The sequence below is a fragment of the Lacerta agilis genome, chromosome 10 (assembly GCF_009819535.1).
Source record: "Lacerta agilis isolate rLacAgi1 chromosome 10, rLacAgi1.pri, whole genome shotgun sequence".
NCBI classification, from domain to species: domain Eukaryota; kingdom Metazoa; phylum Chordata; class Lepidosauria; order Squamata; family Lacertidae; genus Lacerta; species Lacerta agilis.
The window spans coordinates 21354253-21378308 of NC_046321.1; the positions used below are offsets into that span (position 1 = coordinate 21354253).

General features: G+C 43.8%; 1 protein-coding gene across 1 annotated transcript in view; it reads right to left on the reverse strand.

The window, feature by feature from the left end:
- Positions 1-22388: 22388 nt before the first annotated feature.
- The window catches only part of HIPK2 (homeodomain interacting protein kinase 2), a 158060-nt gene continuing 156392 nt past the window's right edge, over positions 22389-24056 (reverse strand). Inside the window, 1 exon segment of the mRNA XM_033162035.1 lies at positions 22389-23408. Within this exon segment, the coding sequence (XP_033017926.1) occupies positions 22944-23408 (465 nt within the window). The 3' untranslated portion in view covers positions 22389-22943.

Consider the following 24056-nt stretch of genomic DNA (forward strand, 5'->3'; position numbering starts at 1 on the left):
TATCCTATTTTTGCCTTTCTAGTTGCCAAATCTGAGACCCCAGCGGCATAAATAGTGCGAAGGAATCTGCAACCTACTTTTTTCCTCTCGTCTCCCCATGCCTCTCTATTATTACCTAGAGCAGAGATTCCCAAACTGTGGTTCATGGACGACGAGTGGTCCATGAGCTTCATGCTGGTGGTCTGTGGTGTGTCTTTGAAGAAGATGCTTTGCACTGTGTGCTGTTCCCCCCACGGCTAGCAAAGCAACCAGCATTATCTCTTTCAAAGTCTTCTACCCAGCCCTACCCACAGAAGGGAGGGAGCCGGCATTCTCAAGACTGAAGCCAGTTCTGGTGGGCCTTCCAACCCTTGTGCATGCGTGGCAAGGCCCAGAGCAAGTCAGACAAGTGAGAGCTTGGCAAACACAGTACATCTGAAGCACTATGACCTCAAACAGTTATGGCTCCCTCCCAAAGAATTATGGTAGTTTCTTGAGTGTGCTGAGAATTGTGAGGCAACCCCTATTCCCCTCAAAGATCTGCAATTCTCAGGGTGGTTTAATAAACAATCTCTCTACCCAGGGAACTGTAGCTCTGTGGGGGGGGGGGAATAGGGGTCTCATAACAACTCCCAGCACCCTTAACAAGTGAGAGCTCCCAGGATTCTTTGGAGGGATGGAGGGAAACCATGACTGTTTAAAGCAGGGGTCAGCAAACTTTTTCAGCAGGGGGCTGGTCCACTGTCCCTCAGACTATGTTTTAAAGGAAAATATGAATGAATTCCTATGCCCCACAAATAACCCAGAGATGCATTTTAAATAAAAGCACACATTCTACTCATGTAAAAACAGGGAGGTCCCACAAATAACCCAGAGATGTATTTTAAATAAAAGGAGACATTCTACTCATGTAAAAACACGCTGATTTCCGGACCGTCCGCGGGCCAGATTTAGAAGACGATTGGGCCGCATCTGGCCCCTGGGCCTTAGTTTGCCTACCCATGGTTTAAAGTGACACCATAGTGCAGGCTTCCTCAAACTCGGCAAGATGTTTTGAGACTACAGTTCCCATCATCCCTGACAACTGGTCCTGCTGGCTAGGGACCATGGGAGGTGTAAACCAAAAACATCTGGAGGGACGAGTTTGAGGAAGCCTGTCATAGTGCCTTAAATGTATGTTGTGAGTGTGGCCAAGCCATGGTATCATCCCCTGCTTACACCCTCCTTCCCCCACTGTTTTCCAGTTTTTAATTCCTTTTGAAGCAGAAGTGTCCTTTCTTCTTCGACAGCCTGGGCAGTGTCAATATTTGTGGTATTGCTGAGAGACACCAGGTAAGGAGGGGTAAAATAGTATCTAGCCCAGCACATTACAATTGCCACAACAGACGGGGGGGGGGATCATTTAGTGGTCTGCCAAGGCCCTCAGCGCTTTTCAAGTGGTCTATGGTGGTGGGGCAGGGACAGAGTTTGGGAACACCTGACCTAGAGATCCATGCACAGAGATGCATTTTTGACAGGTGGTATTTCATTTTAACAGAAGCAGCGTATTCATAGAACGGCTGAACAGTCTGGGGTCACTGCTGCTGTGGATTCCACTCTCCCCGGCTGTTTTCAGGTCCACAGGATGCCATGAATAGAAGATCTTCAAGACTTTACACCAGGCAGAGTGGTCTTTCTTTGGAGCAGTGGAGAACTCGCCTTTTATCTCCCCTTTCAGACATTTTTTGCTGGTGCTTACTTGCATTGTTGGCTGCTCCCAAAATTACTCTGAGAATGTGACCGGCGGCGGCCCTGGCCGCAGCAATTATTAAACACCAAGGTCAGACAGGAATACATGGGCCAGCTGTCGCAATGCTGCAGCAACATGCTGGTCTCGGGTTGCAGTCTGGGAATTCTGTTACACTGAATCTCTGGTTTCCTATGTGTTTATAGGAATGTGAGGCATCTTGTTTTGGGGAGCAGAATCCACCTTTCATTCTATAGCTAGGCTGGGGAACCTCAGGTTCAAGGGACAAATGCAGCCCCTCCAGGCCTTTCCATGCAGCCTTCATGAGTCTCCCCGGGGCCAGACTCCCTCCTTAGCCACACCTACCTCCCCAGGCCATGCCACTCACTTGCCTTGATTTGCATCCTTCTTGAGTGTTTTTGCCTGACTAGAATGTGTCTTCAAACACTGATAAGCCTTCTTGCTTGCCTGGATGGAAGAAAGAGGAGGGTGTGCTAGTGTGTGCAGAACTAGTCTAATATTTACATTTGTTGCTATACCCACTTCTGCCTTTGACCTTGCCTATGGGGTCCCTGGAAGGCTGCCCAGAAGGAAATGCAACTCCCGGGTTTAGAAAAGGTTCCTCACCTCTGGTCTCATCTATGCTTTTGAGAGCTGCTGTTTTGCAGCGACTAAAGTGTTGGTTTTCGGATCCAGGAAATCCACGTGAACTCTCTGCTTTGTAAAAATACAAAGATCAATAAATGTTATATATAATTACACATCACTTTTCCTTGTAAAAAGGGGGGGGGACCCTCAAAGTGGTTTACAAAAGATAGACTGTAACTGTAAAATCAAGAAAAGTATCACAACTGCATCTATATATTAGGCTAGCCATAAATGTTTCACACTACATCTATATACTGTATATTCAACAAGCCTTGGGGAGTCTGTCTCTGTATTGGATTCATTGCTTTATATGCAATTGTTTTACACACACATAGGGCCGTCTTAAGGGGATCGGGCGCCCTGGTGCGACGATCCCTCGGCGTCCCCGGTGGGCCGCCTCTCCGCCCACCTCCCTCCCGCGCTGGCCGCCCCTCGGGAGGGGGGGTGGGCGAGTGGGGGATGAGGGGTGTGGCGCTGCAAGCCGGCTGCCCTCCGGAGCCCCAGCTGGAGCGCTGGGAAGGGCGCGCAAAGCCCCACGCCACTCCAGCGCCACACCCCTCATCCCCCGAGGGGCGGCCAGCGCGGGAGGGAGGTGGGCGAGCGGGGGATGAGGGGCGTGGCGCTGGAGCGGCGCGGGGCTTTGCGCGCCCATCCCAGCGCTCCAGCTGGGGCTCCGGAGGGCAGCCGGCTTGTAACTTGCCCACTGGCGCGCGAGCACCCGCCCACCCGCGGGGGCGGGTTGGGGAGGGGGCGCCCGGTATGCCGGCGGGCTCGCGGGGGCACCCCTGGGGGGCCTGGCGCCCTGCGCCACCCAGCTCCTATGACGAGACGGCCCTGCACACACACACACACACACCATTATTTACTATTTACACAAACACATGCACACACACAATTGTTTCTTTTTTTATTCTACTGTGAAAGCATGGTAAGCAGTTCATAAATGAAATACTTTACTATTATATATAAAGATAGATTTTTGTTTTAACAGTAAACTATAGTGGCATAGCAGGACGTGGATGGCGCTGTGGGTTAAACCACAGAGCCTAGGGCTTGCTGATCAGAAGGTCGGCAGTTCGAATCCCTGCGATGGGGTGAGCTCCCGTTGCTCAGTCCCAGCTCCTGCCCACCTAGCAGTTCAAAAGCACGTCAAAGTGCAAGTAGATAAATAGGTACAGCTCCAGCGGGAAGGTAAACGGCGTTTCCGTGCACTGCTGGTTTGCCAGAAGTGGCTTTGTTATGCTGGCCACATGACCCGGAAGCTGTACGCCGGCTCCCTCGGCCAATAAAGTGAGATGAGCGCCGCAACTCCAGAGTCAAACACGACTGGACCTAATGGTCAGGGGTCCCTTTACCTTTACCTTTATAGTGGCATAACATTTCTGTCCTATAACTTGCACCACTAGCAAATGCATGTTGCACGACTTGTGTTCAAAGCATAACATCATCATCTGATGCAGCATTTTTTCCATCAAGGTGCCGGTTTCTGAGCATTTCTGGGCATTGCTTCCAGCAGTCATGGTAATCGAAAATACAAAGTAAGAGGGAAAGTATATTGAGGAAGGAGGTACTAACTAGGGCTAGGATATGGAACTATTATTGGTGATTTTTGTCTCATTCGTTGCTGATCTTGCTGCTTCCTCTGGACCACTAACCAACAGCATGAGGATCAATGCTTGCCACTGGTGGCGTCAGGTAGCAGGCCAAATGTATTGTTCTTCAATGCATGTAAATACAAACACAAATACTGTACAATACATACGAATGTAAACAGCCCAGGACTGGAAAAGCTTCCTCCTGAATCCTGGGAGAGCAGCTGTCAATCACAGCAAATATGGGAACCCATAGTTTTAACATAAGGCTTCCTATGTAACTTGTCCCCCACTCTTTCCTCAAGTATAGCTAAGTGCTGGGCCTAAATATTGAATGAATTCTATTATACTGAGGGTCAAAGGGAGCCAACAAACAGCAAGGACTGGTTTGCATAACAAGGAGTGATGGATTAAATTGTGCAGAGTTGCCTCTAATCTAAGCACCAGGGAAAGCTCCCTAATCACAAGACACATTAGCCTCCTAAATGGCTCCCCAAGATAATGAGGCAAAAATCCATCACTTCTCTTACTGGATGTTAATGGATCACAATGCTCAGGAGACACCAGGCTACAGGACTATGCTGTTCACTGGCATCACTGTGAGCAAGATAACCTAGACGTGAAAGTCTTCATGGGCTCCCGCATACAGGCATGCAAAGTGCCACATAAATAGGCAGGGCCCCTTGCTTCCCAGGATGGAGAGACCGAGGGAGCAGAAGTGAAAAGAGCAGCTAAACTGGCAAAGCGATCAAGTCACTTAACCCAGAAATATATGTATTTCTTCATTCATCCCGTTGCTCAGAGTGGTTGCCTGGCAACAGCAGCAGCACCGCTATCCATGTGTGCACAGCTTATTTTGAGCATCTGCAGGCTGGCCTGCCCTGTAGAGAGGGCAGAGAGACCCGTCTCTTCAAAATCAAATACAAAATATGTGATCAGCCTCACATATGACAATCCCCCCTGCCCGTGCCCAAATGTGTTGGTGAGAGGAGATGGATGTAATTACACGAAAAGGCCAAGGTAAATAGACTGAGCTATTTATTCCCTAACTCTTTGATCTGAGGTTACATTTTGTTTGTGTTTTATTTATTAAATTTGTATAACGCCCTCTACCCATACCTTTAACGGGACGCGGGTGGTGCTGTGGTCTAAACCACTGAGCCTAGGGCTTACTGATCGGAAGGTCGGCAGTTCAAATCCCTGTGACGGGGTGAGCTCCCGTTGTTCGGTCCCAGCTCCTGCCCACCTAGCAGTTCGAAAGCACATCAAAGTGCAAGTAGATAAATAGGTACCGCTCCGGTGGAAAGGTAAACGGCGTTTCCGTGCGCTGCTCTGGTTCACCAGAAGCAGCTTAGTCATGATGGCCACATGACCCGGAAGCTGTCTGCGGACAAACGCCGGCTCCCTTGGCCAGTAAAGCGAGATGAGCGCCGCAACCCCAGAGTCGTCCGCAACTGGACCTAACGGTCAGGGGTACCTTTACCTTTACCCATAGATCTCAGGGCGGTCCTGTCAGGCAAAAATCCATCACTTCTCTTACTGGATGTTAATGGATCACAATGCTCTGGAGACAATCCACTTGCTAGGCTGCTGACTTTAGAGTAGTATTTATTAAATACATATTTACAGAGCAGTGTTCATTTCTCAAGCATCCGACCCCTCGCTATCAGTTGCCAGCACTGCCCATTGCAGGACCGCCCCCAACATAATAGTTTGGGCAACCCCCCCCCCCTTTTTCAAGTTTATATCCTTTTCCACATCATGGGAAATCTTATATGATTTGTGCCCTGAGAGCTTGACACAATGTTTATTTTGTTAGATTTTTCACCATCCTCATTTCACCATAAGGTCCCAGAGTGGGTTGCCACCACAAAATATCTGATGATACAACAAATGCATGATTCCTGCATTGCAGGGGGTGGACTAGAAGATCCTCAAGGGTCCCTTCCAACTCTAAAAATCCTATGATTCTATAGAAAGGAGTAAAACCAAAAAAACAGTTCCCTATACAAAACAATTACATGCATACACACCACACAGACATTTTAAAATGATTCCACTTAAAAGAATAGCTCCAATACAGATGCAGACTGGGATAATGATCTCCAGTGAAGAGACCTGTTGAAAGGGGAAGGTTTTCAACAGGTTCTGAAAAGACAAGAGAGACAATGCCCTTGCCTCATGTGGAATGGGGGGGCGGAATTCTTCTATCAACCTGCCCATAGGATGAGATCAATTTAGACTCTCCTTCAGATAGCTGTCACCCTGGGAGGGTTGTAAGCTGAGGTGGCGGTGGAACCAATTCAGTTTAGGGTGCTGGGCACACTCGCCCATGGGAAAGTTCCTCCCAGTTGCATTGCAGTGCAGGGGTGCCAACTTGAATAAAATATTGGGGGGCCTGCATAATTGAACACATTATGCAGTGCACACACACCATTTGAATGTTAATGCCCATCAACTTTGGGGGGCAGCATCCTCAAATATTTTATTGGGGGCCCCAATTCCCCTGGAAGCTGGCTTCTATTTTGCAGTGGTTGCAGTCATATTTGCTGGCTCACTAGAATAGTATTGGCAGGCTGCTGTTTGGACCTACCTGTTGGGTCCCACAGGGTTCCGACTTGCTCCCCAAGCCATTCAACATCTATGAGAAACCACTGGGAGGCATCATTCTGGGATTAGGAGCGGAGTTGCAACAATATGCAGGTGATACCCAGCTGTGTTTCCCCATTCCATCTGAATCAGTGGAGGCTGTACAGGTGCTGGAAAAGCATCTGGAATGAGCAACGGGTTGGGTGAGAACCAGTAAATGGATGCCGACTCCTTAGAAAATGGAGGTGCTATGGCTCAGCAGTTCCCCAAGTCTAGAAACTGTGGAAATTCCCAGTCCTTATGTGGTAGCACTCATCCTGAAAGAGAAGGTCCATAGCATGAGGGTGTTCCTTGCTGCCGAGGTACCACTGGAGGCCCCATGTAGCTTCAGTGGTGAAGAATGCCTAGGCCAAGCTTTGGCTGGCTACAGCTGAAACAGTCTGGGCTCTGCTATCCATGCGCAGCTAGCCTCTAGTATAGACTATTACAACACACTCTACATACGGATACCTTTGAAAATGGTCCAGAAGCTACTGCCAATGCAGAATGCCATTGCTTAGCACCCCAATCCTCAAAACACTGTACTAGCTTACAGTGAGCTACTGGGGTCACTGCTGGGAAACTCTGGTTAGTTTAAACCAGGAATGGAAAACCTGTGGGCTACGAGATGTTGCTGAATGATCCCTGTTGGCCTTCTTGACAGAGGCTTATGAGAGATGGAGGCCAGTTAGTGTGGCCTATGGTCAGGGATTATGGGAGTTGTAGTCCAACAATATTTGAAGGGCCACACGTTTCCCTCGCTTGATTTAAACGATGGTTTGTTGTAACGGGCCAGGATCAAATGGTAGTTTATGATCCTAGCATATCAATAAACTCAAATTTACAACAACCTAATCCACACAGCAGATTATTAATGGTCCAGCTTTCCTCCTCTTCACTCACAAACAGCTTTTAAAGCGTTCATAATTGTGTTCCTATCTTTTTAGTGTTTCAAAAAAATCCACCAGATTTCATTTATATTCCACATTTATACAACATTCCACATGAAGAGATGGAAGGGCAAAATTTGCATCCCTTTATTGCCACAGCAGAAGACGTTACGATGAACAGGAGTGTGCATGAGTTTAAAAATGGATCGAAGCTTTAGTATGGTCTACCCATCGCTTAAGGAAACAGATGATTAGCATCCTCTGCTGGATGGTGGAGGACAGTGCAGAATACTGAAGTGGAAATGTGCTTAACAAAGGGACATCTTGGTGCAAAATGTCAGAAACGGCAGTACTTCCATACCAACAAAATATACACCTGGTGAATTTCTGCCTGTCACACAATGGTTAGATGTGATCAAGCACAATTCAGTTTCAAGATACAGGTTTTGCTGCCTTAAACTGAATTTAGCTTAACTTACTTAAGGCTTTCACACAAATGTCACAGAATTTAAAAGCATTTTAGATGTTTCAGCATTACAAGTACAAAGATAAATGTGTAAAACACAAATTACAGCAAAAAAAAAAACTCACCTTAGAAACATATTGCAGTTGAACTTTTAATAATCCAATTTAAGTTTAAGAAATAAAAATAACAAAAGCCCAGGCCATGTGCAACGAGTTCAGTGGTAGAGCCTGTGTTTTGCATGCTGCAGCTCCCAGGTTCAAGGCCTTGCAGCTCCAGGCAGAGAGCCCTGTCTTAAACCCTGGGGAGCTGCTGCCAGACAGTGTGGGCACTACTGGGCTAGATGAACCAATGCGTCTGACTCTGTATAAGCAGCTTCCTGTGCTGCTTTCTGTTGCAGAGCTTCAACGTGCTAGTGATTAGTGAGGAATGGATGAGGGAGCTGGGTATGTTTAGCATGGACAAAAGAGGAGACCGAGGGGAGATAGGATAGCTATCTTCAAATATCTCAAGGGCTGACACACGGAAGATGGAGCAAGCATGTGTTTTCCTGCTCCAGAGGCTAGGACCCAACCCAATGGATTCAAATTCCAAAAAAGGAGATTCCAACTAAACATCAGGAAGTACTTTCTGATGGCAACAGCTGTTTTGACAGTGGAATGGACTCCCTCAGAAGGTGGTGGACCCTCCTTCCCTGGAGGTTTTAAAGCAGATGTATGGCTATCTGCTTTGGATGCTTTAGTTGAGATTCCTGCATTGCAGTGGGTTGGATTAGATGACCCTCAGGGTCCCCTTCCAACTCGACAATTCTGTGATTCCATGATTACACTCTTCCTGGAAACTGGGATCATATGTGGGGGGGGCAGGGGGAACAGCACCATGTGTTTCTTCCATGAGCCCCCAGGTCTGTTGCCATTCTCTTTATAGTGGAGAAATATAGAGACATAGGAAGCTGCCTTATAACATCAGACAGACAGGGAAAGAACGCCACACCAAAAGAGAGATAAGCTGGGGGCGAGGGGACTTGGGGGCAGGGAGAGGAAAAATAATGATCAAATATTGAAAAACCAAATGTTTTAAGATTCAAAATGCCCACCATGCTTTGGTGCAAAGCCATATTCAGGAGGACTAAAAGAGATAAACGATACTTTCAAGATACAGTACTCGCTTTTAAAAGAATATGAAGAAGTGTGCATGCACACGAAAGCTCATACCAAGAACAAACTTAGTTGGTCTCTAAGGTGCTACTGGAAGGATATTTTTTATTTTTTATTTTATTAAAAGAAAAATACTCATTATACTGACCGATCTTAAAAACATGCAACATTAAAGATGGTCAAGTTTCTTTGCTTCCCCTGCAGAGGAGTCAGGATTGTAATGGGCACCTGGCATTCTATTGCCCCCCCCCCCCGCCAAAGGAATACTGATTGTTGCCTGCTGCCTAATTGTTAATGTTCTTAATGAATTGGTTATAATGGCTGCCCGCTTTATTGCAATGGAACAGGCTGACATTAAGAGGACAAGACAGATTCTACCCTCTATGTGGTTCCTGCTAGCCTGCTAAAGGAGCCGCCACACATTCACCTGCTGATTATGGGAAACCTGCAGCCCCACAGATGAGGGATTTTAGTTTAGAGAAAAGGTGACTAACGGGGAGACATGGTAAGGGTTGTGCAAAACTACTCATGGCCTCTAGGAAGCGAGCAGAGAGAAAATTTTGCTCTCTGCCTCACAATACAAAAACCTGGGGTCATCAAATGGAAGCTGAATGTTGGAAGATTTGGGACAGACAAAAGAATATACCATACTTCATACAGAGCAGTAGCGAAGCTGTGAAATTCCCTTCCATATGATGCAGCGATGGCCAACGACTTGGGCAGCTATAAAACACGCCATGGACCATTTCATGCAGAATAAGTCTCTCAATGGCTACTAGCTAGGATGGCTACGTTCTGCCTCCACTGTCAGAGCCAGTACGTATCTGAATACCAGTTGTTGGAAACCACAAGTTGTGAATGTGCTCTTGCACTCAGGTTACTCTTACAGGCTTCCCATGGGCATCTGGCTGGGCTTTGTGAGAACAAGATGCCGGGCTTGATAGGCATTTGGTTTGATCTTATCTTCCCCAGGTAATGTACACTACCACTTTACTGCCAGGGTCAAGCAAATGGAAGGTCAGTGAAAGGACTTTTTGTGTGTTTCAATTTGTTTTCTAACTGAAAGACGGGATAAGTCTGAGCCTTATCACCAATGATCAGAGTTCACAACAGACAGCCTCCACCCACATATTCCTAATATTACTTGTATTAATTGTAGGTGCTTTGGGAGGCCAATTTTGGCTATAAAAGGGAGAGGGGGTAGAATAAACTAAATATTGAAATTAAGAATCCCAGTGGATAGAGGAAAGACAGACAGAATACATAGAAAATCATTTATCATTCCCAAACAATCAATCATAACTGACTAGGACACCAAACAAAATGGGAAATGAGAAAATAAGGTATCACGTATCTATTGCAAGCGACTGACTTCTCTACGATCTCCAACATTTTCTGCTTCTCAGAAAAGGCAACCATCCTATCGGGCAGGAAAGATATTAAAAATTGTACCTAACACAGGCTCAAGCTTCATCACATGCTGTTTCCAAAACTTTTAGAAGAAACTAAAGGCAAGCCTAAGGCTGCAATCCTGTTCTCACTTACCTGGAGGTTAGTCCCATTAAACTCAATAAAACTTACTCAGATACGTATAGGATAGCGATCACACCCATGCCAGTTAAAAGACTAGCAGACGATGCAGTGACTTAAAACAGTTTAATGTAATTCCAAGACAAAGTGTGATTACATTTCTACACATATACAATATGCATATGTGAGTTTACAAATTCTGATTAATAACTCGTTTCACCTCAGAGACCGAAAAAATGATCAAAAAGAAACTGTGAATAACAAGCTATAACATAGTTCACCACAACGGGGGCCCCTTTCTCACCCTACAGTTAGTAATATTACAATTAAAATAACTATATTCTTCTATAATGCTTTTTTTCTGTTAAAATCATCTCATAAATTTACAATGCTATTATTAGTTTTCAAGTCTAATATAAATTCACTCCATTTTTCTACAACGAAAATGATTATTAATTAGAAGCACACAACGTCATGATGAGAAACACAAGCATTTTTTTCTTTTTTTTTTAGTAGCAAGAACTTGATTGGTTAAGAATTAGTTTTCTTGTAAAACATTCTAAAGCCAAGTAAAATATCCATTCTTATAACATACCTATAATATGAGACTAAGGAATAGGTTACATATAGTTCTACAACACGTCAGTTTCTTTTCTGGGTTCCCCCCCCCCCCCCAAAGACATTACCAGAAGAAAACAAAACAAAAAAATAACAAAAGTGGGAGGAAAGAAAGGAAACAAAGGGGACAATTCACAGAAAAGGAAAGAAAAGAAAAGAAACAATACACAATAAAATACGGTTGCACACAATAATTTTCACAAAGTTTTAACATGGATTAACACTCAATACAGAACCGTACAGTGAAAGAATACAACCAACCAGGGGTTTCATGGGTTTTTTGAACTGAGATGATACTGTATCTAGAAAAAGAAAAAGCCTTACAAATATAAATCAGGTGAAAGGGTGGGGAGGTGTCTTTTCTTTCTGCATTGGAATATATTTCAATAATTTTGCCTAACCCTTAAAAAAAAACAATTTTCTTGTAGTATGTGTTTTTCATTCAATTCAAAGTATACTGGGTTTATGGGAAATTAAGAGGCATAAAACATCCCTTCAACTATGGGTTAAGTCCATATATTCACAAATACCTTCCCCAATTTTTATTTTAACTACCACAAAAAAGACTCTAATGGCCAATCTATCTCCTGTTTTCCTCCCCTTTCTAATAAAGCTATTATTTCCCGCTCTTTTGAAAGAAAGAAAAAAATACTGATTTTGGTATAGAATTTTCAGATTATACATTCCAATTCTGTCTGTGTAAAAATTTGGCACTGGGAAATGCCTAGCTTTATATTTTTAACTTCGCTGGTAAAGCACAAGGGATGAGGAGGTGTTTTCTGCACCTCAGATAGCCGTGCTGTGGAACAGACGAGGGAAATGCCACCTCAGAAAGGGGGGGAGGGGGAATCCCAACATGTATAGAGGAAAGAGAGAAGCGCTGCTTGCAACCACCCCAAAGTGAAAGCAGGGAAGGCTGCATTTCCCTTTCTGAGGAGACGGCTATGTTAAAAACTCCTTTGTGCTTTACAGACTCCAAGCCCAGGGTTTGGAAAGACAATCTATAGCCCTTTCAGTGGGGTATGGTGATATTTCCATGACTAGCGTTGATATAAAAGGTGAAACGAGTGGATACTAAGGGCGGTAAAAGTGTTATTTGTTGTTAACCGTGCCCAAGGGCTAGGGAATCCCAACCTCTTCCAGTTTTCTTGAGGCCTAAAATCCTAACAGGCTTCCCATTAGGCTTTCAAAATGGCGGCACAGCCACATGCCAAATTCACTTTGGTAATGTGAGCTATACTGTGGAAACCATGGCTTTAAATTGGCTGAAGGGGCCGGGGGGGCTCCCCCTGAATCCAGTGGGAGCACAGATTTTGACAAGGACCTAAAAACAATCTGTTTCTCGTCTTTTCCTTGTAACTCCTTAATCTGCCAGTGCTGAACAAATGTTAGGAACTTTGCTGAGATTGTCAGCTCCACAATGAAGCCCAGCTGTTTGGAGAAAGTCATTTTTGTGCCAGTTCCTGTATATTTATTGTCTAAAAACACCTCTTTGCCCAGCAGAACGTTTCCATTCACTGGTTATTTGGACAGTAAGAAAAAGAAATCCTAACACGTCAAACAAACATAAGTAGGACTCCACGAGAAAATGAAAGCAAAAGACCGTTTGTGTCCAAACACGTAATTCGCGACAACTGATAATATGAAAACAAAACAGCATCCGATAAACTGTCATTGGCTAATAGGCAAATTAAATTTACAAGGTACTGGTCAAGTTCTTCATATTTAGCTTAGGGGGTTCCAAATGAGAAATGAGATAAGACTGCATGATTACAGAATTATACAGCACTGCCTGTCATTGTTTCTCAAAACAATCCAAGGATTAGTTGTCTCAGTACTTGAGGACTTAATCACAGGTTTTCCACCTGTGAGACATGTGCTGGTAGCTAGTCCTGCGTTATAAGATTTCCAAGTGCAGGGCTTCCAAAAAATTTCAGGGACAGGTAAATGCATAATGCACCTGTGATCCATGATTGCCATTTTTACAAGGTAATTCTAAGCAGACAGTTCTGCTTCCCATGATTATAAAGTTGGCAAGCCCGCAGCATTACCCATCTGTGTGTGCACGAGCTCCAAGCCACTCGCTACACAATACTGTACGCTGCTTGCTTTGAATACTTGGTTCTCACGATAGTTATGTCTGTTCAGGTTAAGATTTCAGCGGTTATAATCCCATGCTTTACTCAGAAGCAAGTCACAATGCGTTTGTTGGGGCTTACTCCTTTGTTAGTGTGTTTAAGAGGGGAGCCTAAAGGAAAGAGCTAGCTGGGAATTTATTGTGCTTCCTGATTCGTCCCCAAGAGCTTCAATTATTATTATTATTTTCTTCTTCTTAATTAAAAAATAAATAGGTCATTCGTTGGGCTTTACTTGCTAATATGTACGGAGTGATTTGCTCCTCTTAACTTTGGAATTATCTGGTCTGACCTTCTACCTAACTATGTTATATCTCAGAACGGAATGTACACATTGAAGACACGGTTCTACTTAAAAAGAGAGAGAGAGAGAGAGCGCAAAAAATTAAAATGTTAAAGGGACAGCAGTGTTGAGATTCTGAAGGTATAATTAAAACAGAACATTTAGTTAGAAAGTACCAGTTTCAATGTAAACTATAAAACATCGTAACTATAAAATGCAACCAGAAAATGTTTAGTAGCCACAGTCGGTTGTTCAGTTCATATTGGTTTAAAATGTGATTCATTACATATCTTCAAGAAGGTCGAAGCACTTTACAGTAGCTATGAACATATATAATTACATGTGCATTTCAATATCACAATTAATTAAAATACATAAAAGAGTAATTTAATCCTTGGTTTCATCGTTTTATTTTTAAAGAATCACTCAAAGCAACAATGACCAGGGTGGGCATTTTAATATATATATTTAATCCCAAATTCAAGCTGGCTACATGTTTGTTTGTTTTTATTTTAAAGGCTAAAACCAAGATGAATGCCCACGTTTGAGGTAATTATTGCCATTAGGTCACAGTTTTTTTTTGTAAGAGAAATATTTTAATCCTTCTTTATTTATAAAACAAAGTGTTGATCAAAATTCTGGAATCCTTGTTGAACCAACTGGGATCCAGAATCCTGATCAGGTGGGTTTGCTTCCAATGGAGTCAGTGAGCTCTAGAAAGTTAGAAACGTCAAGACACAGAGTCTACTCTAGAACCATAGCAAAGAAGCAAAAAGTAAAAATACAAAAAGTAGTGTAAAAAATAATAATAAAGATGGATGGCAAATGCATATATTTTCTAATAGAAATTCCAGACCAAAGTATTTCAAATTTCCTCAAAATGTACTGGCTTTTTAAAAAGTTCTCTGTTATTGTTAGCTCCACCCCAGCATCTTTAGTTAAGTTCTTAGCTTTGTCCTGAAAGTGAGACATTTCATTTGCTTTCAGAAAGGAAGGAAGGAAGGAAGGAAGGAAGGAAGGAAGGAAGGAAGGAAGGAGAGACCTGTGGGTACCATTCACACACAGATATTTGTGCGAACTGGCATGGAACTTCCCCTATAGCTGAAGAGTTAGACTAGAGATGCCACAATTACTATCAGTGCAGTAAAAACATCACATTTGGGAAAAAAATGATTTTAGTATTGCCTTTCTTAGTTTAACTACATTAAGCAAAAGATTAATATACACCTTTCCTTTTCTTAATATGCACACAAATGTCTGGTATAGCAGCACTGCTAAAACTGGAAGGACAATACTAACCCGTACATAAGAAACGAGAGTTTCACTCTTATTTGCTATATTCAGAAAAAACAAGCTATCGGAGGCTCCTGACAACTTCTGCTAATTGCCCACTCAAAATGACACACTTGCTACATATATGATTCCTTCTGCTATAAGAGCTTTTTTCCGTTTTGTTTGTTTACATTCAGTGGTATTATTATTCTTCCACTGGCCCAGCTTGGCAAATCCTGCAAAATTCACAGGCGCCTAAGACCCTGCAAATACATAAAAATTCCCCCACACCACCGAGTAAGAACAGGGGAATGTATCTGCAGAAGGAAGCTAAATTCTTCAGCTGACTGATACGAATCCAACCCTTACGACGACAATGATTTAAAGAAAAGCTACAACACGGTCCAGCCACCGAGTGCGATGGTAGAACAGAGCAGCATACCCAGAAGGGCCATTTCCCAATGATCTCTCACCATGTCCCAGTACTAGAGCAGCAGAAATCAGCTTTGCCTGACGGAAAATATTGCATAAGTGACCTGGAACTCAACAACGCATAATATAATGTCACTATAGTACAGAGTTGGATGTGGGGTACCTTGCTCTATCTGATTGACACTTCTGGGTCAAGAAAGTCTTAGCTTATGTACCAGGCGTTTTATACAGTAAGATAAGACGACAGTAAGACAGTGAGAACTGGAACTGTGGCTCAAGAGTGCCTAGTCCTCTCTTTCTCCCGCCGAAGGCGCAAAGACCAAGAGCGTGCAGGAGCCGAACAAAAACCAGACACAGGAAGCGCCAGAGAATGCCACCTGCCCCACACCAGCATTTATGAAGCTGGTGCCTTGCTGGTGACCCACAGCTCCAAATAGGGGTCATCTCTAGAGATGGATTATGTTTACCAGCACTGGCATGAAACTTCACCTAGTGGATGAGGGTCACAGTTAAGGTTTGCACAGCAGCAGCGAATAGGACCGAATTCTCCCAAGCAAACTTCTTCAAATGCAATGTGTTAAATAAATTTTTAAAAAGTGTGGCAAACGTGGAAGAACAGAAAGAAAAAATGGTATTCCGTAGCATGTCTTGTCCAAAAAGTCAATTGTGCCCGGGGAATCTTGAATGGGCAGAGACATACTCTAAGGTACATATTTATTCATATTTTTAATTATTTTTTTCTTTGGTTAAAGAAAGGCATGGGTTTAAATTTTCCTTCAAGTTTGGTCAACCATAATTTATTTCAAGCCAAATTCTGAGGTATAGTCCCTTAAGAATACAGAAAACAATGGATGGGAGACATGAGCATTCCTTCATTGGCCTGTGAGCTAGTAAGAAGGGGAGGGTGGGAAGATGAAACTATTAGCCATCGTGTTAAGTGCAGGGCCAAATTCAATGAAACTGGAAGAAGTTCAAAACAATGGCATTTAGGTTGCACTCCTATACCCACTTATTTGGGAATAAGTCCTATTGAACTTAAAGGAATTTACTGCTTCTGAGTAGACATGTATAGGATTGCTTTCATTCATTAAGCAAGTGGTTCCTTCATTGCATGCTGTCATTTGGAATAGTACAAACTGTTAGGAATCGCAAAATAAAAATAATCTCTGCCTCCTTCCTACGTGGGGAAACTGCTATGGCTAAAAGCTTATTATATCACTGTGTTAACATGTACACTTTTAGAGGGCAGCAACCTACTCCATTTTACAGGCTGCTTCCTTCCAAAGTTCACACTACATTAAACCAATTTCTTCTCTGAGGTACTGCAATTTTACTATGCACTCCTATATACCCCTGCACGGAAGAAAGCCCCATGGAGTTCAGTGGGACTTTCTTCCACAGAAGTGTATCTAGGATTTCAGCCATGATTTCACCTAGATGCTTGTACTGTTACACCACTGTTATTAAACAGTCACTTCCTCTCATGGGTTTTAACCAGGTGACTTCATGGATCCACAAAAAGCCTCCAAAGGGCATGCCCCAAGCAGCAATATTTCCTTCTCACTCCCTTCTTTCCAGTTGACTCCGGCAAACCAAAAATAAAATAAAAATAAAAATACCAGCACCTTACTATGATTGTGTGTTGTTGGTTTTTTGTTTTTTTAAAAGGTTCAGAAAAGCACTGTTTGCATCTCTGCCTGTAGAAGAAACTCACAGTTCTCCCTTAGCACTGCAACCGTCAATTTCATCTCTGGATGCTTGATTTAGCTACTTCCTCATTCACTCTGGCCTCTAAACTAATCCACCCTCTGACCAAGCTGGGATTTACAGTCAGTCCTTTTCCCAACCTATCTTGAGAAAAACACACATCTGCACAGTCTATGAATTTGTTGCCACTACATCTGAAGCCCTTCAGTCTCCTGTTGTACAAAATCTGAACCATTTTATACTGAAAAAGAGAGATGCGTGCACAAATATAAAAAACAAAGCAAAATACACAACTAAAACATTTCAGTCTATGTAATTAAAACCAATCCTTTCTTGCCACAAACCAGTCAATCACTTGCATTCCTGATAAACCAATGGAGATGTATTAATCAAGTATGGTGTAATGGTGCTCTTGAAGAACATGCTCTGCAAAAAAAACCCACCATGTTGTAGAAGAGAATCAACATTCTCAGTTGAGTGTTAAAAAGGAGAATAAGGATGGAGGTTCTTAAAAATATAAATACCATCTTTGTGTACAACTAGCAAAACTTTAAAACATCACAAGTACCAATAAGAATTAATTATGAAGAGAAAGCATTAGGTCCTTAGGGAAGGAGGGTATGCAAACTATTTTTGCCACACAATCAAGCTTTTAATCTTGAGCAATGATCAAGGACAGAACAGACAACCATACCTTAGACTCAGTTTCTGAGTTTTTCAGTTTTCAACATTCAACAGCTCCAGTCACTGAACCATGCACTTTCTTTAACTGGCACCATAAATATCATCACACTTGGGTGACACTGCAGAACCTGCCCACTGAATTCTTAAAAGTGGAAAGCTTAAATACAAATACTCACACCTTATGTTTATTACAGGAATGTAAAAGCATCCTCTGAGTGGTGTAGCCACAAAAGGACTTTGGGGCAGAAGTCTAGGATCCCACTCACAGAATGAGCAGGAAGGCCCCGAAATGCAGCAAGCCTTATCACATTACAGTCGTACATTGGAAGTTGAATGGAATCTCTTCCGGAAGTCCGTTCAACTTCCAAAACGTTCAGAAACCGAAGTGTGGCTTCTGATTGGCTGCAGGAAGCTCCTACAGCCAATCGGAAGCTGCGCCAGACGTTCGGCTTCCGAAAATCGTTCAAAAAGGCATTTGAGATCCAAGGTACGACTGTATAAAATAAGTGACCTTAACACATGCTACCATCTCAAGACGAGGCCCCACAAGACCATTCAGAGCCAGCGCGTCTCATCACTTGAGGCAAAAAAGGAACTGCTTCCGCAGCAGCTGTGCTACCTGCCCTGCCTCTGGCAGAAGTAGTGGGCAGGCAGAGTACTCACCGGGATGCCGCCTCAGGGGATTTTGCCACCTGAGGCAGCTGCTTCACTCCACCTAATGGGTGGGTCGGGCCTGAGACCATTAAATCCAGAGTCTTAACATCCCCACCACTTTCAATCCGGTAATAAAACCTTGCTTATTAACCTCTTTGATATCAGAGCAACGCATCAAACATCAATTCCTATAATGCAAGGTCAGTCCACATGTTTCCAGTATCCTTCTTAAATCCAGTTCTGAAGCTGGAAGTATTTGTTTGGCTTGTGCCTAAAATAACACACTTCTGAAATGTGAGGATATAACATAAAGGTAACAGAAACTGCAATGGTATGCCATTGTTTAACAGTCACAATATGGCACCGTTCAGACATAATAGGGGGAAAAAATGATTTCCTGCTATGTGAGTGAGGTGCAGCAAGCCTTGGGGTCACACACACACTCTCCTTTCCTTCTTCTCTTTCATGCACCAGAAAAGGAGATTTAGATGCATGTTTCAGATTTTAACCTACCCACAGTTCCTTGCTGTGTTAAAACTCAGGGAACTGAAGCTTGTTTAAACTACAGTTAGCAAGAACAGGCCAAAATCAAACCATGGTTTTAGATCCTGGCTTGTTCTCACTGACCAAAGTTTCAACAAACCACAGCTTCCAGAGTTCAGGCATGATAGAGAATTGTGGTTAGCTTAAAACAGGAATGCTTCTGAGCAACTCCTTGCTTGTGTGGAAAAAACAGTGAGAAGGGGGAAACTTGAGAGCCTAGCACTTGCCATAGCTCATTCACTTAGCAGGAAACCATGGTTTCCTGTTACAACTGAACTGGGTCTATAATCCTGCTTCTTCCTTCATGTGATCTAGATTAGTTTCTCAACCAGTTTCCCTGTTCCTTCCTTTCCCTGCGAATCTTACATGTGTAACAAGCATTCTGATGCCACTGACACAGGGGGGGGGGAACCCTACTTAAATAACAACCAATCCCCTATTAAGAGAGAATAATAATAATAATAATAATAATAATAATAATAATAATAATAATACAAAGATGCAGGAATGCATGTGCAAGAGTAAAACAAGAGTAAAACATAATTATAACACATTAAAATTAATAACAATCATACTACAACAACATAACAAAATTCTTCCTCTCAATGACACAAGCAGCATGAAGCTTCCACTCTAGATATGATAGGATAGGGGAGGAATGAAACGTGTTACACTGAGAAGTTGGGGAGAATTATTTAATGGGATAGGAACTGGAAAAAGTTTTCTCCAGAATGTGAAAACGTAAGGTGCATGAACCAATGAAAGATCAGACTAGGATTTACATTATTATGTTTAGGGGGAGGAAGGAAGAAAACAAGAAAACCAAATGGTGCTTAGTTTTAAAAGAGAAAAAAAGAGGGTTAATTTGAGGGTTTTGCCGTAGGAAAACAACTGTGTCAAACCAAGTATTCATGGTGTGAGCTCTTCCTCACTCCCTCCAGGCAAAACACAAGTGCCCGCTTCAAGATATTACAACTGTGCTTGTCTTTCTTGCCAACTTACCTCTTGAGAAACCTTTTCGCCTTTACCACTCCCGGGATCCCTCCCTCTTCTCTCAGCTAACTGACCTGCCATATCCCAACATCTTACCATATTGCCTAAACACTCTGTCTGAAGTCACAAATACAGCTGTAGCGGTCCTGAGTGGCTATGCAGGCAGACAGGCCTCAGACCACCGATACAAGTACATCTCCACAGGGAACAAACAACAACAACAACAACAACAACAACAATAATACTAAGCACTGACACAGCAGAAGCACCCACTTGCATTGGTGTAGCGTTTTACGGTTTCCCTCTAACCTTCTAAACTTTGCTTCATGGTACACCAGTTTGGTGTAGTGGTTAAGAGCGGCTCTTAACCACTACACCAGTTTGGTGTAGTGGTTAAGAGCGGCAGACTCGTAATCTGGGGAACCGGGTTCGTGTCTGCACTCCTCCACATGCAGCTGCTGGGTGACCTTGGGCTAGTCACACTTCTCTGAAGTCTCTCAGCCCCACTCACCTCACAGAGTGTTTGTTGTGGGGAGGAAGGGAAAGGAGAATGTTAGCCGCTTTGAGACTCCTTCGGGTAGTAAAAAGCGGGATATCAAATCCAAACTCTTCTTCTTCTTCTCTTTGGAAATCAGTTTTGTTTGTTTGTTTGTTTTAAAAAAGAAGAGTGTTTAGATTATTCGGAGCTGAGGATACAGAGTCCAGATAGCAAACCTGAACAGTGATTAAAATAAAATATCCACTATACGAATGAGATGGTGGTGGGGAATGAAGAAAGCACCATGTGAGCCACGATGTGTTTCATCCCTGTGTCTCCAAGTCAGGCTTAGCTCCAGTATTTCATAGGCAACGGACCTTCAGAACACACTGCCTAGAAGAGATCGACCCCCTACTGACGGGCATTGGGCTCAGGCCTCCTGCTAAGGTTGTGTAACCCAGTCCAAGGTAGTCCCAGTGGCTTTGCCCAGCTGCCTAAGTGCCAGTGCAAGCACTTCTCCAGAAAAAAAGCAACTTCTGGAGCAAACCTGAGTCTGATGCTCTAGAAACATGTCCTCCCAATTCTCTTATTTCTTCGCCGCCGCCCCCACTGAAAGCATTCAAGTGAAAATATATATACAGTCTGTCCCAGCTAATCATCTCCCCCCACCTCCCCTGTCCAGACATAAGAATTTAACATGAGGTACTACGTGTTTCTGATCCAAAGCAAGCCTGCCCCCACTCACCCACCCTCTTCTTCTGTTTATGCTTTAGTAAGAATACTAAGCTGCAAAGAATTGGCCGGGTGGCAGAACTAAGCATCCTGACATAAAGTTCAATCTGTAACTCCACCAACAAAACGGAACTATTTGGAAAGCTGCTTTTGGGCCTAAGAGCCAGTCTGGGTCCTTTCAAATTCCCATTTCCACCTCGCTCCAGTCAAATTCCACGCCGCCTCTCTCCCTCGACCTTTGCAACTTACCCAATAAAGATGAAAATAATAATAAGAAGAAGAATCAAAAAGTCTAGAAGAAGGAAAGCAACAACAAAGAACAGTCAAAAGAAGAAAAAAGAATTGAGATTAATTTCCAACCAGCCTCAGTCAGTTTCTAGGCGTACCAGTGGAAGTAAACCCTTAAAACTGCAACTGTAGTTTGGTAAGGCACTACAAGGGAATGATGTAAAACTAAGACTGTGACAGTTTGCAATGGCTGTGCTGAGGACCACACCACAAGAGAAGGCAGCATCAGTGCGCCCATGCGCACATTCACACACTCTCTCACACTCACACACACACACATATATACCTGGACAATCACATTTGTTACATGCCTATGTTATATCACTTTTTTGTGCAATCACATTGAGGAATAGTCTATTGGTATCATTGGAATTTAACACAAAGTAGAAAAAAGGGTGTTATGTGTCATATAGTGCTACATTCTACCAAGGTCAAGCTAGAACTACTTCTACACTAACAGCCCAATCCTAAACATTTGGGTTTGTGTTATCTGCTCACAATACGGGACGGCAATGTCACGGCAACGTTTGTGTGGCACCATGCTATGTGGCGCTGCGATGGGTTAGCTACCAAGGACAGTCCCAACGTATGCATTTATCTGCTGGAGCAGGGAACGTTAGGATTGGACTGCAAACGGTGAAGGGTTACCCAAAAGGAAAGAAAGAAAGAAAGAAATATTCCAAAGTAAAGAAGATGAGATTCTATTGTACATTATTAAATACGCTTTTCTTTTAAGAACAACAATTCTCAGGGATTTATCCAGGGTGCTTAGAGTAAGAACAGGTGTCTCTATTGCCCCCGATTTCACCCAATAGTGTTTTCTGCTTAGCGTGTGTGTGTGTGTGTGTGTGTTTTTCTCTAAACTTCCCCTGCTCCCGAGCCTGAGAATGAGAGAGCTGGAACAGTCCAAGCACCTCTCATCCTATGCTCGCCCCCTCCCAACAGAAAGCACACCACACTTTTCATTGTTCCTTTATTTTGGGTTACAGCAACCAGTGCAAATGACAAAAGCGATAACCCTTTTGAAATTCTGGATAAATCCCTAAATTTGTATGCTTCTTGGTTTTAATTTAAAAATATATATATACCCAAACACCTATGAAACTTTGTATTAGGAGGTTTCGAACAGCAAATTCCTAAACGTAGTCAGATGAAAATAATCTGTAAAAGTTCTACTGGGGAAGTTATCCAAAAACAGGACCAGACAATGATGGCCCCTTCCACTTCTCCCACTACGTAGTTTGGTGCAGAATGGTTTTTTTTGTTTTGTTTTTGTTTTTCATTTTATCTTTTTTCTGTTCTTTTTCCTTTTTTAAATAAAAAGCGCAGGACTGGCATCGACTCAACTCTCGTTTCCGCCTCCTCAAAGTCTCCTCTGTTCAAGTTTCGTTTGAGCCTCCCATTGCATTGTTTGCTCGCCTGCGATGTCCTTCGGAACAAAAGCAGCCACGTCTCCCTCTCAGCGTGTGCCGCCGTCGTTTCCCCATCTGCCGCCCTCTCATCCCAGCGTTTTAGATGTAAGGGTACTGGTTGACCTTGGTGGGGCTCAAGGGGTACCCAGTGTAGACAGAGGCTGGAGACGCGCTGATATAGGTCTGGTGGGCAAACTGAGCCTGATACTGGCTTGGGTGGATCGTGGGCGATGGAAGGACGCGAGGGCCCATGCTGACGGGAACCTGGTGGACGATGCTGGCTGGGTACGTGGTGTGCTGGACAGTGTGGCGGGCCGACCCCTGGGAAGCCACCAAGTGGGCCACCGTCCCCGTAGAGCCCAGAGCCGCCGGCGCAGTGTATGTGTAGAGATGAGGCTGCGTGGGGAGGTGAGCAGCTGCAGCTGCGGCCAGGTGGGGGTGGACCGTACCGTGGCTGGGGCTGTTGTGTGGGAAGGAATAGGGTGCCTGAGCAATTGTCGGAGTGATGTAGGCTTGCTGCCGCCGGTGACTCCCTGTGCGATCCGTCGTGATGTGCTGCTGGGCCTGTTTGGAGAGGAGCGCCAGCAAAACGAGGGTGAGGTTTTAATCGCCACAGTTCTCAAAACAGCATGCTCTCAGGAGTCTTAAATCTCAAACTATTTTCTATCCCTTTCCGTCATGCACATTTTCTGCATTTCTGGCTTATTTGACAGTGGCAATCTCTCTCCTGTCTGGCAAACTGCATTTCCTGCAATGCTGCAACCATTCACTGGTCCCATTCCTGCAAGGAATATCTGAAATACCTGTATGAGTGCTCAATTCCTAGCTGGGACGCACGAGCACCCTGAAATTGTCTAAGGAGAGGCCCCGGCGTTCAAGATGGCAAGATGCTCTTCTTGGGAGGTGGATCTGTCACCCGTGTCATTCTACCTGTGCCCCATCCAACCCCCTTGCCAGCAGCCAGTAAGATTTCTGGGCCTCACCTATGGTTGCAGGCATCTGAACTTGGCACTCACTTTTATGAACATCTTTTAAAAAGATATATTAGCTCTGTTCCCAACCTTACTTCCTAACTCTTGGGTAATGCAAAAAGCGGCAACTTCAGACTGAAGAACAAGGGAGGTGGAGAAGGAATGCAAGGCCTTCCTACCTCGTCTGCTGAGAAACTCTCAAGTAGCAGCAGCAATTCTGTCGAGCTACCTAAACTGTTTC